Below are 17,088 nucleotides of genomic sequence, written 5' to 3'. Positions count from 1 at the left end.
GAAAGAAAAAGAAAGATTGGGTTCTAAAGAGAGAAAATAAGTTTTTAAAAAGAAAAACGGTTAGTTTCTAAGGAGAAATATTTTAGCATGTATTGATTTTTTATTTTACTTTTTCTTTACTACAAACAATAAAATTGTTGACTGAAGATTTTGAAAAGAAAAAAAAAGAGTAAGGCGTGTTAAATGGGCTCCGCCGGGCTATTTAGACTGGGACCTATTGAGGCCGACAAGACATTTTTAAGCTTATCGGGCCAGTTCAGCCCACTGGGTAAAATTCCGAGCTTTTTTAGGCAGGTCCTTGAATGCCCGGCTCGAAACCCGTTAGCTATCTTACACAGGCCCGACCCGGAATCGCGAAGCTAGGGGTGTCCGTTGATAGCTCAGGCGAGTACTCACTCGCCCCGATTATTCGTTCGATCACAGAGTCCGAGCGCTCGCTTGCGTTGACAGCAGGTGCAGGAGAAGGCTACGTTTCCAAGTGGAAATTTAGTAATTGTGGTAGTGGGTTGGTTTTCTTTCAACGCAACCATTGTGGTCTTCCTCGCCACTCTCATGTCTCCTCTCGGTCAAACCCTTGCTTCTCTTTCTCTCTCCTCTCCCTCATGTTCAGCTGCAATGGCTGCCACGTTCAAATGGCCGTCAAATTTGAACGAAGATCTTCATTCTTTAACAGAGCTTTCTCCTTCCTATGATCAACCGCTCCATTACATGCACTCCTCACGGCCTCTCTCTCTAGAAGACTAGAATCAAGCTTGTGACATTCTTGCACCTCTCTTTCTCTCTCTCACTACAGATTTGCTTGCCGGTCTCTGTCTTACTGTCTCCTCTCTCTTTATGGAAGGAGTGGAGGGGGTGGGTGTCAGGGCGGTGGAGTCACTGGGACGAGGGTTTGATTTGACGTGCGATTTCAGGCTCAAATTTGCCAAGGGTCTCGAGAGGCTGGTGGAGCTGGATGACCAAAACCTTCGGGATATTTCGATTCCAGGAGGTCCAACAATTCGCAATGTTTCGTCCGATATTAAGTGCGATAAGGGTGACAGACTCAGGTTCAGGTCTGATGTGTTGGAGTTTAACCAGGTATTTAATTTTTTCTGGGTCTGTTGAAATTTGTTGGTTTGGTAGTCCCTTTCTCATTCCTTTCCTTCAGATTGTAGTTTAACCAGTTATGGAATGATGATCTCTTTTCTGTTTTGAATATATCGATTTGGCGTTCTTTCTCATTTGTTTACCTTTGGTCGACCTGTTTCTTGCAATACTAGATCTTTTAATTCATTTTGATCTTCCTTCATGTTGGAGATTGGTTCTTAGAGTTTAGGCCTGGTTATATTTATTTTCTTTTCACATATCCTTAACTCGTGATCATACTACTTATAAGTTGTGGATTGTTTCAATTGTGAAATACTCTCTCTAGTGAAAATTCAGATGGATGTGATATTGTTCTAAACATAATCTTTTATTGGAACAGGGCCGTTCTGGTTGTACTCCTCTCATGGGTGTTTTGGAGTGTGTGCTACTCCCAGCACAATTTGAGTTTCAATTTAATTATTTAGGTTAACTGCTCATGGACTTACCTTGTTCTGATTCAAGTGTATCACATTATGACTGCTTCGGAAAAATAAATGCTTTTTCACCTCTAGAGGAACATCACTCGACCAATACTTTCTGTCCCAACTCGAAAACTACTGGCACAATCTTTGACATAAGAAATCTGAAATTCCTCATGAAGATTGCCACAATGACTTGCGCTCAATTTGGCCTATAAATTGTTATATTTTCTTACTAGTGTCTCTCTACTGCAATAACCTAGTATGATGTTTCATGCGCATGACAGTAAATTATGTTTAAACTATATCACATTACTTGTATATTTTACAATAGTCATTCTTTTAAAAAGGTTAATTATTGCAATATTCACATTATAATTAAGTACTACAAATTATTGTAAACCAGTTTTTAGGACCAAGAACCATGTCAGTACTCACTAGGGTCCTTAGTCCAAGTTAGGCACGTCGACTTACAGAGACTCGACCAAGTCTTGTGATATTTACATGGGATTCACAAGGGTTTTGAGTCAAGTTGACTTTGACCCAAGTTCCAAGCTAACTTGCTGATTTTTAAAACACTCCTGTCAACATCATAATATTGATTTACAATGCATAATTTTCATATTTATATAGATTTATTCAGTATTGGTAGTGTTATCATATCATTTTGGTACTAGCATGCTGTGGATATAGAAGAATTTGTGTCTTAGTCTAATGCAGGGAGAAAAATAATAAACAGAAAAATAAAATAAAATAAAAAGGGTTGAGAGATTATACCATCTCTCTAGGTCTGTAAGGGAGTCCACCCGTAGATCTTTTCACAAGATCAAACTCTTTCTGTATTCTCTAATCACTATCTACAAAGAATGGACATCTTCCCGATAAATACAAACTAAAAGGAATAATAAATAAAAATAAATTAAGCATAGAAAACTATACTCTATCTCTCCCTTATCTCTTAAAACAAAAACAAGAAAAGAAAAAAAAGGGTAAGTTAAGAAAAGTGGTAAGTCAGTGGGGATTTGAGCCCTTACCTTTTAGTGAAAATGGAGTCAGAGACCTCATCATGGGGCTCGGCAATATTAGCCATTCTCGAAAAGTGGAAGTCAGTGGGGATTTAGGCCCCTACCCTTTAGTAAGAATAGAGTCAGATACCTTATCGTGGGGCTCGGCAATAGTACCGCCAAGGTCCCATGCCATTCTCACCAACCTAACCATGCTAATCCATATCCTAGCCAACCTAGCCTTGCTAATCCATATCCATATCCATTTTTTTATTAAAAACTGAACTTCTAATTCTATCTCTTAAATCTCTACAATTAAAAAAAACAAGAATATCCTTAAAGAAAATTAAAAATCGAAATAATATATTTTGTAAATCCTAGAAAATAAAAAAATAAAAAAATTTAAAAATCGTTTCTTTATTTACATCATTCTCCCTAAGTTGGGAGAAGCTCAACCTCGAGCTTGTTGAATTTAAATCTTTCAGGGGCCTTCTCAAAAGTTGATGATGCAGTCCCAACATTCTTCTCGGTATTTTTGTCTTCAATAAACTAATTCATCAAATACTTTGTGTGCAACTCGAAGTAAAACCCTGGGATCTCAAGCTTAATCTTAATTTCTTTTTCAGACTTGCAGGGTTGGATTTCAAATACTGCATCATGCATATCTTCTTCTTCATAATTGATTTTCAAAATTTCTTGCATGTTTGTGTTATCAATATCATTTTTTGTATAAAGGTCTACCTCTTCATATTCTTGTTCCTCTTGTTGCAATATACTAAGTCGATCTTGTAGATATTGTTGTATTGATCTGCGAAGGTCTTCCATGTGTCTATCGAATTGTTGATCCAATTGATCCAAACGCTCCATATGGTGTATGAATCTTTGATCGCAAGGCTCTGATACCACCTGATGCAGGGAGAAAAATAATAACCATAAAAATAAAATAAAATAAAACAAAAAGATGAGAGTGAGGATGCGGGGGATGCTGGGGTGGATCAGGTGGCCTTTTCCCAATCTAGGAGAGGAAAGGGCATTGCAATTGGGTCTGGGCCTAATAGGTCTCTAGGGAAGGGGCCTATGGATTATTTTTTCCCCATAAGCTAGTTTGGGAGTTTGTTGATGAGAAGTGGAATAGAAGCTACACAAACCATTACATGCAGCTGGTTATTATTTGAACCTAACTTTTCTTTATGTTGATATGGATGCTCAGACAAATGATAAAACTGTGATTGCACCTAATCATAAGAGCCTCATACCTAGTAAGAAATCCAAGATCAGTTATGCATTGAGGAACTGTACAAACGTGCATTGAAATCATTTGGACGCGCCATGGTGGTAGGGGCAAAGGACCGATGCTGATCTAAGTAATATATTTAAATTTGTATTTGCTTCAATTACTTATTGTTAAGTTTCCAGTTCAACTTTTTAACTTTAAGTTTCATAATTGATGTTTCATTTCATAATTCATTAACTCATAATTCATAATTAACTATAGAGATTCCACTCAATTTGCAGCCCATTGGCAAAGCCAACATGGGTGTGATGCTCCAAACTTACAAAAGATGGCCATTTTGATCTTAAGCCTAACCACTAGCTCATCTGGTTGTGAGTGGAACTGGTGCATTTTTTAAAGGGTGTGGTTTGTATAGAGCCGAGGCTCTAAACAATCAAAGTAAAGTGCGCCTTCAAATAGTGTCGAGAAATGTGGTTTCAGTACTGGAAATCTTTGTGATAGCCTTAAAATATTTTTTCATCTTTAACTATAAAATTTAAAACTTCAAAAATAGTGTAGATCAAACAGATCTATGAAAACTTGTAAATTGACGGTCCAAAAATGCATTACAAGATGCACTATTTCCAAAACTTGAAATCCGTTTTCTTCTCATGTCCATTCATCTGGATGTCGAGATGATCAATTTGAGGATATTTGGGCATCAAAACAACCTCTTCTACTGAAATTTTTGAGGTGGGCTTTAATTTGATTGTTTAGAGCCTTAGCTTTTCGCTTTTTAAATGGTTTGTTACTTTAGTTTAAGTATACCTTTTTTACCGTAAGACTTTTATTTATGTGCTTTCTTAAGTATTAATTTTTTAAATAATTAAATAATAATTCAGTAATTAGTAATTATTATACAATATATTTTGATTTTTTGTGTAGGAAAAAAGTTTATATAAGGTGTCAACCTTATACTGTAGAAGTAAAGTGCACCTCAAAAACCCATCGAAAAAGGTTGTTTCATCACTAGAAAATTCTCCAATTGATTATATTGACCTCGATATATAAGGATATGAAAGAAAAAATGAATTTAAAGTCCTAAAAATAATGCATCTTGTAACACATTATCTAGACCGTCTATTTCTAAGATTTTTGAGTGCTCATAGATTTGCACCATTTTCGGAGCTTTCATTTTATGGGTGAAAAATAGACTTTTAGGCCATAATAAGAGCTTTGGCACTAAACATATATCCTTTAATGAGACTTTGAGGTGCACCGTACTGTGATTGTTTAAGGTTGACACCTTATACAAACCTCACCCTTTTGTGTATGTGTTTTCATATAGATTCATGCAAAGAAAAGAAACAAGCTTGAATAAAAAAGGCTAAATAACTTAGTTTATGTCAAGTACAATTCAAGATTAAAGGAAAAATTTGCTGAGTGTGATAAAAGAGACCCCCTCAAATTGAAGGACATGGAGAATGCTACGGAGCTGTTGTTTGACGAGGATGAAGTCAAAGGGCATGAGGGATTGACATGGGATATAGTTTTAAAGACATTAGGTTGAGTAGCCAACCATCCTAAGGCTACTAGATCAGCTTATAGGGAGGACAGGGATGGAGGAAGAAGGAGGAGGAGGTAGATTTAGGAGAAATAGAGGAGGACGAGCGTTATGTTGAAGAGGGAGATGATTCTGATGATGATGGACTTGACTTTGATGCATATGATGATGTTGCCTCCACTTTTTTGATGCTGACTAAAGACTCTTGAGTCATCAACTCCATTTATTTATTTTTTCTTATTTCATCTTATGTTTATGGATTACAGGATGGTATGAACTTTGAACTATGGTCTATGGACTCTAGATTATGGATTGTGATTTGTGATTGTATTATTTTTTTATGGAGGAAAGTGCCCATCATCCACAATAGAATCCAAAAAATCCATTGGAACTGGATTCCGATAGTGACGATAACTCAGAAGCAGGACTTCACGCCTTCATCTTTCGTGGTTGGCATCAGCCAACAACTAGAAGAATCAAATCACATTTACATCAGGAGAACATCAATGGATGAGGGTGAAAGGGGTGGGAAAAAAATTGGAGAAAAAAGAAAGAGATTGATCTTGTGAAAAGATCTTGGAGTAGATTCCCTTGCATACCCAGACAGTGGGTATGATCTCACCCATCATCAAATGCGTGAATACCAGCCCTTATATCTGCTATTCAGGCCTCCTTTTCTTCTTTTTTTGTTTTACCATATTCAAATATTGTCTAATCCTTCCTAATAGCTTCAGGGACTTTTTTCCAAGCGGCAACATCAGCCATAATATCAGCAAGTTGTTTCTTGATTTATTCCCCATTGGTGTCTTTTTCACAAGGGTTACACCTTATATAATTTTTTCTTTTGGATTCCGTTTATGACCATACTTCCAATTCGGATCGCTACTAGAAAAAATGGGTTGTATTTGGGATCCATTAGTGGATGGCAACGTGGGGAGGATGTAGAGGTAGGGGTTGCTAATGGCTGCAATTGTGGGTTAATGGTGGAGCTTCCAAAGATTGAAGGTGGGCAATGAGTCGAGCTTCCTCCTCTCAATTCGAGAGAGGGAGTGCGAAAGAGGCATGAGCAAGAAAGCATTTTCGGAGCATGAGAGCAAGCTGATAAGGAGGGAGGAAGAGAGATTGGCAGGGTTTGGCAGGGGTAGCAGTGCATCTAGAGAAGAGGAATCTTCTTGCTCTATTAATTCAATATGATGGATAAACCAAAATAGTGAGGGTGTCTATTATATGGTGTTTACTGCATTCATTGATGCTTGTATTCTTCCTAAGTAATTATAATTTGCCACATCGAAATATGTTTTCCTCCTTTACAAGTTATTCATCTGGGTAGCACTAAATTGATCCACCAAGTGTGATCCTCCTCGAATTGATAAGCTTGCTACTTCTATTCCAAGGAACATACAATTTCCATTGGACTTGTCTATATCCTCCTGGGTATCTTTGCTAGTTCTCTGATTTCTGTGCGAAAATTAGCCATAAAGATTCAATGGATGATTACCAAGTGAAAGATGATTATTAAAGATTCCGTCCAAAAGAAAATAAACATGATCGTTAAGATATTTCTACTATACTACAACAGAGATTTCCGTTGTTTTACAGTTACATTTTGCTGCAATGGTGGTTGTTGATTATGCTTTTGATAATTCTTGGGGTTCTAGTCTTGTTCAACCATAAGGCAATTGGTTTGTCAGCAGCCATAAGGTTCTAGGATGAGCCCAGCTTACCTGTCAAAAGGAAAGGAAAGTTTTCGCTGTTAAATCTTTACATATTGATTCTTTTATGTATCTTATTTGTTTCCTTTCCCCGATAACCATACTGCTTCCCAAGCTTCCCTGCTATGGATCATTAGATTTATAGAACTGCCTGCTTTTGAGTCATCAAATTCATATCTGCCTACTGAGTTCTTTTCCTCTACTAGAGATTCTTAAACAAATATAGAGCTTTTGGTATTTTTAGTCTAATATTCGTTTTCACTGGCAGATGTCTGAATTACTCAATCAGAAGTCTTCTATACCTGGGAAAATACCTTCAGGATACTTCAATGCTATCTTTGACTTTAGTGGTATTTGGTTGGAGGATGCAAAGGACACAAAACATCTTGCTTTTGATGGATACTTCATCTCGCTCTACAACTTGCACTTAACAGTATCTGCATTAGTCCTTCGAGAGGAAGTGAAGAAAGCAGTTCCACCTAATTGGGAGCCTGCTACCTTATCAAGGTCAGCTGCTGCTTTAATATCATATTCTTAATTGTTTTATTCCATGTCCATTGCCAGAATGTGGACCCTGTAGTTTGGGGTTCCAGTGTGCAGAATGTACTGTTTGCTACATCTGCTACCTTTTGTTAGTGACCCACTGAAGGACTCTAAATCATAAATGCAACACATTTAAAAGAAACTGCTAATCAATAATTTAGCAAATATGCATGTTCCAATCCACACAGGTCATCACTCTTTTCCTTTTCCCTGACCTATCATTTTCTTTTTGATAGTTAATGATTCTGTGCGACTACCAAAATATAGGAATGAAGTTTTTGCTCCACCCACACACAAAAAGAACGTCAGTATGACTTCTGAAAGTTTGATAACCACCTGTACGAGCTAGTTTACTTTAAATAGTGTGTTCTCAAATTATTAGAAAATCAATGTTGCTGACTATTTGTGAGATGAGCTGGCTTTTGTAGCTACTTTTGTTGGGTTTGATAATTGTCATTTGGGAAAAAATGTAAACCCCCCAAAATCTAAACTTATGGTCCTATATACACTCTCGGGTCGATGGGTAGCCCATGGCCCCCCACTAAATTTTTTAAAAAAGGTCAAAGAACCCCTAACCCCCTTGTTGGCTTTTTCTTTCTCCAAATTGCCCTTTTATTTTTCACTATCCCCCCCATAGTCCAAATCCCTTTCCCTGCTTTTAATCCCATTATATACCCCCACTCCCACCCCTTTCTCACTCTTCCCCTTTCTCTCTCTTCCTTCACCCCCCCTTTTTCTCTCTCTACCCCCATGAACCCTTCCCAACCTTTCTCCCTCTTCCCTGTGACCTTTCCTCCTTTCTCCCTCTCCTCCATTAACTATTCTCTCTCATGGGGTAGAGACAGAAAGGGGACAGGCACCAAAATTCATGGGGAAGAGAGAGAAAGGGAGGGAAGGTTAATGGGAGGGTGGGAGGGGGGGAGAGAGAGGGATTAAAAGGGTAAGGGATTTGGATTGTGGGAGGGGTAAGCGAAAATCCAAATGCCAATTTGGGGAAGGAGGAAAGAAAAAAGCCAAAAAAGACCTAGTTCAAAAGGCATCACACTTACAATACACAGCCTCATTTAACAGCAGGACTGTAGCAATGTCACTCCCTCACCTGGATTTCTGTCGCTTAGACCTGCGTTTAACTCTTTTTTTTTTTTTGGTTGAGGTTTCGAGTAATTTTTGCAACTCTATCGGGTCTAAATGGGAACCTACTATAGTGATCTGTTTAATTTTAACTTTGTCCCTAATTGGTTTGTTGCAGCTTCATCCAGACCTATGGGACACACATAATTGTGGGAATGGCTGTGGGTGGTCAGGATTTGGTCTGTGTGAGGCAGAGTTCGTCATCTTCAATTCCCCCTGCCGAACTCAAGGGACATCTGGAAAGTCTTGGGGATTACATATTTTCAGATTGCAAGAACCTTTCTCCCATACATAGGAAAAGCAGAGAGAGCAAGTACAAGGTAATTGCACATTTTCTCATCCTACTGTTACTCAATCTTCCTGATTTGGACGGACAATTCTCAAATGTTTCATTTATGTTAGCTTATTTTCTAGGGCTGTATTTGGTTTTCTTATTAGTATGTCTCTCTGCTATGCTCCATTTCCTTTTTATTGTTTTAGGTACCTGAGGTGTTCAGCAACATTTTACAATCGAACAGTGTGCACTCTGGTGGCCTTACTGCGCCGCTGAGCAAGGATGTAAGTGTAGATGCCCCTGTATTTACAAGGAATAAGAACATGTTTTAATAAAAGAACTAAACTGCATTGGTTTTGGAACAGGGTCTTACCATCATATGCTCAAAACAGGGAGGGAACACATCTCTAGGCAGCCATTACAAGTGGTTGCAAACAGTGCCTGCAAACCCAGAAGCTGTATTCTTCAAGTTTGTCCCTATAATGTCTCTTTTGAATGGCATACCCGGCAGTGGTTACCTTAGCCATGCAATCAACCTATATTTGCGCTGTGAGTATGCAGCCCTTGATTGCCATTCTTTTGAATGTGAAGCGCCATTTTTTGTCCCCTTTTTAATCTAACCATTGTTACTCAATCGGAATGAAAATTCACAAGTTATAAGAACTGCCTGGGTTAATTGCATAATATACCTTAAATTCTCTGGGAATCTCTAGCTATCAGGGTAAAATGCTAAATATGTTTTGCGCATTGAGAGTTTTTTTCTATTATTTCATGATGACTGTTCTCTAGATTGTGACATGCAAGTCTTTGGGTTTTTAGACAAACCGGCCCTGGAGGACTTGCAGTATTTCTTGGAGTTCCAAGTCCCTCAACAGTGGGCACCAATCTATGAGTTGCCTCTCGGACATCAGAGGATGAAGCTCTCTTACCCATCCTTGCGTTTCAGCTTCATGGGTCCCAAGCTCTATGTCAACACAACACAGGTATGTATTCATCTGCCCCTTGCCTAGTCCCATACCCCACACAGTCAACAAAGGAGGCTAATTTTGTTTAGGGGAAACATAAGGATAGTACTGGGACTACCTGAAAATTTTCAGATGGCTGTTTGCACTAGACAGGTGGCTTGTAAATTTGATCTATGAGGATCACATTCTGATCCCTAAAATAGTTTTGAATGACTATTTTATCCCGTCTTAGTTTAAAATATCGGATAACCTAGTTTTGCATGAGTTTTGAAATAGTCATTTTCCAAAAATAAAATTTCTTACACATCGATCATTTGGGGAATACTGTTCATACTGTCTCTTTGGGCATCCACCATCAGGTTATTGATGGGATGGTGGACACTAGAGAGGCTAGTAAAACCAATAATACATGGTTTTATCAAAAGGTACTGGCCTCCAGCATGTCCACTCTTCATCAATGAATGGATCCTGTTCATACTGTCTCTACGGGCATCCACCATCATTTTATTGATGGGATGGTGGACACTAGAGAGGCTAGTAAATTAATAATACATGGTATTATCGAAAGGTTCTGGCCTCCAGCATGTCCACTGTCCATCAATGAATGGATAATGGTGTATGCTATATGTTCCCACCACATAAAATTTATGGTTCCAAGTACCATCCTGATATTTTGAGTTTGCAGCTAAACTACATTCATGATCTGCAACGGTGTTCCATGAACTATACTGATATTTTCCCTATATCCTCTCCAATCCTGACCCTTTGCTTTAATCCAACATCCAGGTTTCCAGTGGTAGAAAACCAGTGGTGGGCTTTAGGCTGTTCCTTGAGGGAAAAAAGTTCAACAGGCTGGCCATACACGTGCAACACCTCTCCAGCCTCCCTCACGTGCTCCAATCCATGCGGGGTGGGTCCGACTCGTCCCCATCCTCGTTTTGGCGCAGCTCTAACAATGAGACCCACGCCAACTTCCTCGAGCCATTGCAGTGGCACAGGTACTCCCACGTGTGCACCGCCCCTATCAAATATGACCCTGCCTGGCTCCATAACTGCAACGGCGTCTTCATAGTTACAGGTGCCCAACTTCTGGTACAGGGAAAGGGCAAGCGAGCACTCCACCTCTCTTTGCATTTCACTTGCTTACCCAATTGCCAGATACTCAAGTCGGTATGGGGTTGTGCACCAGTGGCCTCAAATAAGTCCACCAGCTTCTTGTACACATTGAGCACCACATTTACTTCCGCTGCATCAACGCCTAAGCAGGGACCCACTCCTGTCTTGAACTCAGGTGTGTATCCCGATGGACCACCTATGGCAGCACAGGCACAGAAGATGCTGAGGTTTGTGGACACAAGGGAGGTGGCACGTGGTCCCCAGGATGTGCCTGGGCATTGGCTTGTGACAGCGGCCAAGCTTGTTATCGAGGGGGGAAAGATGGGATTGCATGTTAAGTTCTCACTGCTAAACTATGGCCTTGCATGACTGCTGGCTTTGCCTATTCATTCAGTGTGAATATATGTCTCCCTAATTCCCCCACCCCCCCTCTCTCTCACTTGCAATTCATTTTGATTTGTTTAGCCTTTAGTCTGGGCCCTGGTGTTCATCCCAGTTTTATTGGCCTCCAAGGCCCAAGAGGGGTCAGGGTGTTTGTGTGTGTCCATGAATGTATATAGTTGATCGAAGTAGGTTGCAGCTAGATCCGTGAGTTGTTCAGAACTGCTATGACTTCCAATTGGAGGTTCTAAGGATACACAATAATAGAAACAGTGGAATTGATATAATAATAAATGGAAATTTATGTATTTATATGACTTTTGAGTGAGTTTTGTTTGTCCTTGGGTGGATGTGTTTCGGGCGCAAATGTAATACATCGATTATTACTCGTATGCAAAATATTTTGCAAGATTGTTAAGTGCGTATATGGCTGAGGTTCAGTCTTAAGGTACAATTCTAAATCTCAATGGTTTTGTGATGGAAGCTGTTCATGATATTATAATTTGGACATACAGCTGTTAATAATGTTATTCTAAAAACTAGAAGATGAAGCTGAACCATGGTATTTCCCAGCCTAAGATTATTTTCATGACTGATGATGGTGGGAGAGCGCGGTACTCTTTTTTTGGTGGGTCCTGCTATTTATCCAGCCCTGCTGATCCATGTGTTTTGGTGGGTCCTGCTATTTATCCAGCCCTGCCGATCCATGTTGCCGGCCTGGAATATACAAACTCGTTTCTATGTGATCAAATGACCCATGTAAAGACCCATGTACAGATACAGAGGGCCTATTCTACACATATTAAGCTACTGCAGGGTAGGACACATGATTGTAAGCCAATAAAAGATCATTTTGTATAGGAGAGCTTTAGGATAAGAGTCCAAGATCATTCTATCTATGAGATGTTAGGGTAAGAGTCCTTGAGGTAGAAAGTGGCAGTCCCTGAGAGAGTTCTTGGTTAGTCTGTCCACATCCAGGCATAAAAGAATCCCAAAAAGATCTACTTTGGTTGATGATATTTGAGAGAGAGAGACTTTTCATATGCTCTCTTATTTTTGTGTTGATGAAGTTTCCTTATTTTATTTTATGTTTCTCACTATATTTCTCTATGATATTAAGTGGTATTTTTGTCATGGACATTTATGATAAATGTATGAAAAATATGCGTTGGTTTGTTTTAATTTATCGTTCCATTATTGATCATAGAAAGCTAGCTTTGCGTCTTGCTGTACTTTGATTTCTCTAAATTCTTTGCCAAATATTTTTTATTGTGAATTATCTCAATTTTTTTTTTTTAGCACACATATGAACATTTATGCTATTTCCTTTTTGATATCTTAATTTTTGTTTAGACATATTGACGGTTGGTGATTATCCAAATCTCCACTCTTATGGTTGAAGTTGGCAAAAATGGATGCTTTTTATAATTTGTAAATACTTAAATATCTTTTTACTGTTGGCGTTATTTATTTTTTATTTCTAAATATTAATTATTTCCTTGCTTGGACATCAAGATTAGTCAGATCTTTTTGTGTTTTGGCATTGATAAAACATGCAAATTAATTTTCTCCTTTTGTTATACTAGTAGTATGCTGTAGATCAACAAAAACTAGGACGTATTCTAGAGATCTAATATTTTGGATGATGGAATTCACAGAAATTTATAAAACATTTTTCTATAATATTCGTAGCTTTTAGGTTGAAATTTTTATTCGTTTACACTTTACTACTACTCTATTCATTCATATTAATGGATATTAGAAAACATTTATAAAAGTGAATTGGGGATTTTTCAAAAGGGAAAGGTTTTTATATTGTCCCTACTATATAAAAGTTTCCTATCCAGCCATCCAATTTAGATCAAATAAGTTATTGATCATTTGATCTAGATCCGACGCCTCAAAGTATTTTATTTTATTTTTTATTCTACAACTTATATGAATATAAAATTTGGTACTTGTCATCATCACAATGGGGTAACAAATAGAAAAACAATATTTTCAATAAAATAAAATACCCAAAATACCCTTGAAATTTTTAGGGGTATATTAGTCATTTTATTTTATGGGGATTTTTTTTTTTTTTTTATAGGTTTGCTTTTAAGAGAGGAGTGGACGTGATGCCCAAATTTTGGTGTCAAAATGTTTATAGAAAACAAATTAAAAATAAAACAATATAGAGGCTTGACATTATAATTGGATCCATCCCAACCATTCATTCAAATCTAACAGTTAGATAAGAAGAAGTAACATAACGACTATACATTTGGACGAGAAGTATAGAAAGGTTTCCCTTTTAAAAAATATTCTTTTTGAGTGGATAGTGGAGATATCACTTGAAGGAATAGTCTCGCAGACAATTCAGGGATATTAATTTAGCGTTGGCAATGGGCCGATGGCTTGGCCTAGACTGGTCAGCCCGGTCCTAAAAATGTAGAGCTCGGGTAGGGGTGGGAATGGATCAGGTTGGTCCAGGTTCTAGTCAACCCCGTCCCCGACCCCGACCTGACCCGACTAGACCAAAGCCCAGTTTGAGTTTGGGTCGGGTCCAAATCAATTGGACCTGGACTGGATCAGGTCTATAAATAAAAAACTATAGAAAATGTATTTATATATTTTATACTACACAATTAGAGTCATTAATATGTAATTTATACTAACATATTTAAATTGGATTGGCCTCAACCCCGACCAAATCCACCCTGATAGGATCCAAGCTGGACCTAGATCTAAACCCAGTGAAGTCAAGGTCAACAGGGCGTAGACCCAATCGGGTCAAGCACGGCTTAAAGTCTCTCTTTCCATCGAATAAAAACAGTAGAAGGAAAGAGGGCGACTCTCACTCTCTTTTGCCTTTAACTCTCAACAATGAACAATAACGGTCGAAGGGAAGAGGGAGAAACCTTCTCTTTAATAATCCCTTTAGATATTGCATAAATATAAAAATTATGTTATATAGTATATAAACTATATAGTGAAATAATAGTAGGTTATCTAATATGCAATATTATTGTAATAAAATAAACAGTACATCTACATTATTTGGGTCGGGTCAGGTTCAGGCTGGGTCAATCTAGATATGAACTCGACCTGACATGATGTCGGGTCCCTACTCTTGACCCAGATCAAACCCACTGGGTTGAAAAATAGGATCTAGACCAGACCAAAGTCGGGTCTATCTGTCGGGTTGGCCGGTCGATATGATCCATTACCTATCCCAAAACCCCGGGTCACAAAATATAGCCTGGCCACCATGTTCCAAGGGCCAAGTGGGCGTAGGCCTGGGCCATGAAAGGGCCAACCCTGCCCTATAGGTTCCTTTATTTTTCCTAAAAGAAATTGTTTATATTAAGCCCAGCCCAGCACGGACCACTCTAGGGTCCAAAGCCATGGCCCAGTGGCTAAGCTAGGGCCTATAGGGATCCACCCTGGCCAGGCCTGGTCAAAGGCGCTGGCCCGGCACATTGCCAAACACATGTTACATATGGGATATTAGCTGTGCATGCTGGATATCCTTTGAATCTCTCAACGTCCATCAATACGAGCCCATGCATATTTGTGCTTCATTCAACGCACAAACACATATATTATCTTATTAATTATTTCTTTATATTTCAATATTTTTTATATGTATTATTAAATTTTATACATAAAGTTAAGTCAAATGCTATGCTTCCTATCTGATTCATCATTCTCTTGTCATTGCGATGAAAAGAGAAAAACAAAGTTCCATAGAAGCTTACAAAGTAATGAACTATCGACATCGCAGGATGAGGATTCTACTTAACGCGTCAACCAGCAAACAAACACATTTATTATGGTCTTCTAGAAGTGTAATTTTATTACATGTCAACAGGTCATATGAGTTCATTTCTCATATATACATATAGGAAAAGTTTGGGTGAGCCCACTAGCTCACAATAAAAAATGAACCTAATAACCGAGATTGAATCTAGGTTGATATGACGATCACAGATGTTCGATACTAAAAATTCAAATCACTTGAAATTTTAGGCGTGTATTCTTCTCATCAATACTCACCTAATAAAAATATAAAAAAAATAATTTTCAAAAAATAAATTGACCAAAATACCCCCCGAAACTTTTCGGGGGTATTTGGTCAATTTATGTAAAATATTTTTTTGATATTTTTCGAATATTCACATATGTTTTATGTACACACGTCTAAAATTTCAAATGATTTGGATTTGTAGATGAAAATATTAAAATTCAAATACTACCGGACATCTGTGATCGTCAAATCGGCCCAGATTCAATTTGGCCCGTTCAGCTCATTTTTTCCTGTGCGCTAGTGGACTCACCTAGCATCTTCTATATATATATATATGAGTAATGACTCTATGAGACCCTCCCACAACCATGTGAGTAGGACAATTTTGACACAGATGAAAAAAAGACCTATGTGATCTTTTACCGGGGAATAATATATATTTATTTTTTATTTCACCCCTTTTATTTTGGCAAAAGAACACTTACAGGTGGTCTTATTACAATAACATGAAATTCAAAATAAAATCAACATAACAATAAAACCAAGATCTTAAAACTTGATGCCATTGAAACAACTATGCACTATGCTTGAGAATAAAAGATAAGATTGCAAGAAATAAAAAGAAAAATGTAGGAGATTACCTCAACCTGACTATTACATCCCACACCGAGTCATCACCATCCGATGACGCGGGATCAACGGTTTAGCTTCAATCTTGAACTAAGAAAACAAATTTCGGCCAAACTATTTTAAATAACCCTTTTGTAACTCATCAAGCCTAGATCCTAACTCCAAAATGGTTTGGCATACTTCCCAACCCATAGCATATAAGATGAGAGAGAATGGGGTAGACCCTAGGGTTGGGGTGTACCCCCTATATGATCTAGAGAAAGAAAGAGGAGAGAGAGTGTGGTGTGCCCTTAGAGGAAAGAGAGAGAGTTGTGAGAGAAAAAAGAGAAAAGGTATAGAGAGTAGGGGGTACACCCCTATTTATAGTGCAAAATTAGGTTTAAGGATAGTTTACCTCTTGAGTGAGATTGAACATGGACCGTCGATCAATGGTGACTTGTGGGGTCAAAGATCTGAGCTATCCATTTCATAGATGGACCATCAAAATTATGGAATGTGCATGAACTATTTCCTTTTCCTAAACTATTTTCTCATCAATATAAATTAAATCAAAATTAATTTCAATCAAATATTGTGAATTCCATATAATATCACAAGTCTACTCATATTTTCCATAAAATCTTTCAAAACATATCAAGTTTTTATATGGTCAATATTTACTTAACCATAAGGCAATCTTTGACTACAAGCAAAGATTGAATATTACCAAAATAAAAGGAATCCAAATAGGGTAGGGCGTGCCACCCATGCGGAGGCCTCATGAGCCCCACCTTCTAGAGCATGGTGGGCCCATGTGCACAATGGGCCCCCATAAAACTTTATTGTATATTTTAAAAATAATAAAAATATATTTTAGAATATTTATTTGAATATTTAAAACACTGTAAAATCAATATCTTTCATATTACAAATCCAACTTTCATAAATAAAATATTCAAACGTTCATAAAAATTCAAATAATAATTCTAAAATAATATTTACCATAAAACAAAAATAATT

General features: G+C 37.9%; 1 protein-coding gene across 1 annotated transcript; it reads left to right on the top strand.

Annotated features, from left to right (window-relative positions):
- Positions 1 to 698: 698 nt before the first annotated feature.
- LOC18434975 (MACPF domain-containing protein At1g14780) lies at positions 699 to 11,759 on the top strand. Its single transcript, XM_006845033.4, has 7 exons — positions 699 to 1,077; positions 7,306 to 7,544; positions 8,830 to 9,031; positions 9,192 to 9,269; positions 9,351 to 9,534; positions 9,805 to 9,968; positions 10,737 to 11,759. The coding sequence occupies exons 1-7, from the start codon at positions 835 to 837 to the stop codon at positions 11,433 to 11,435; spliced, it is 1,809 nt and encodes a 602-aa protein (XP_006845096.1). The 5' UTR covers positions 699 to 834; the 3' UTR covers positions 11,436 to 11,759.
- The last annotated feature ends 5,329 nt before the right edge of the window (positions 11,760 to 17,088 follow it).

Source organism: Amborella trichopoda, chromosome 6 (assembly GCF_054954075.1).
Source record: "Amborella trichopoda isolate Santa Cruz 75 chromosome 6, AtrichopodaSantaCruz75HAP2 v2.0, whole genome shotgun sequence".
Taxonomy (NCBI): domain Eukaryota; kingdom Viridiplantae; phylum Streptophyta; class Magnoliopsida; order Amborellales; family Amborellaceae; genus Amborella; species Amborella trichopoda.
Note: the sequence above shows the minus strand (reverse complement) of the source record. Positions and strands in the feature narration are given on the sequence as shown.

What these genes read in the sequence shown, in the direction of transcription:
- LOC18434975 (XM_006845033.4), top strand. Translation starts at nt 835, where the DNA reads ATGGAAGGAGTGGAGGGGGTGGGTGTCAGGGCGGTGGAGTCACTGGGA. An exon ending in ATGTGTTGGAGTTTAACCAG is followed by an intron (nt 1,078 to 7,305) that starts GTATTTAATTTT and finishes TTTCACTGGCAG; the next exon opens with ATGTCTGAATTACTCAATCA. An exon ending in GCAGAGAGAGCAAGTACAAG is followed by an intron (nt 9,032 to 9,191) that starts GTAATTGCACAT and finishes TTATTGTTTTAG; the next exon opens with GTACCTGAGGTGTTCAGCAA.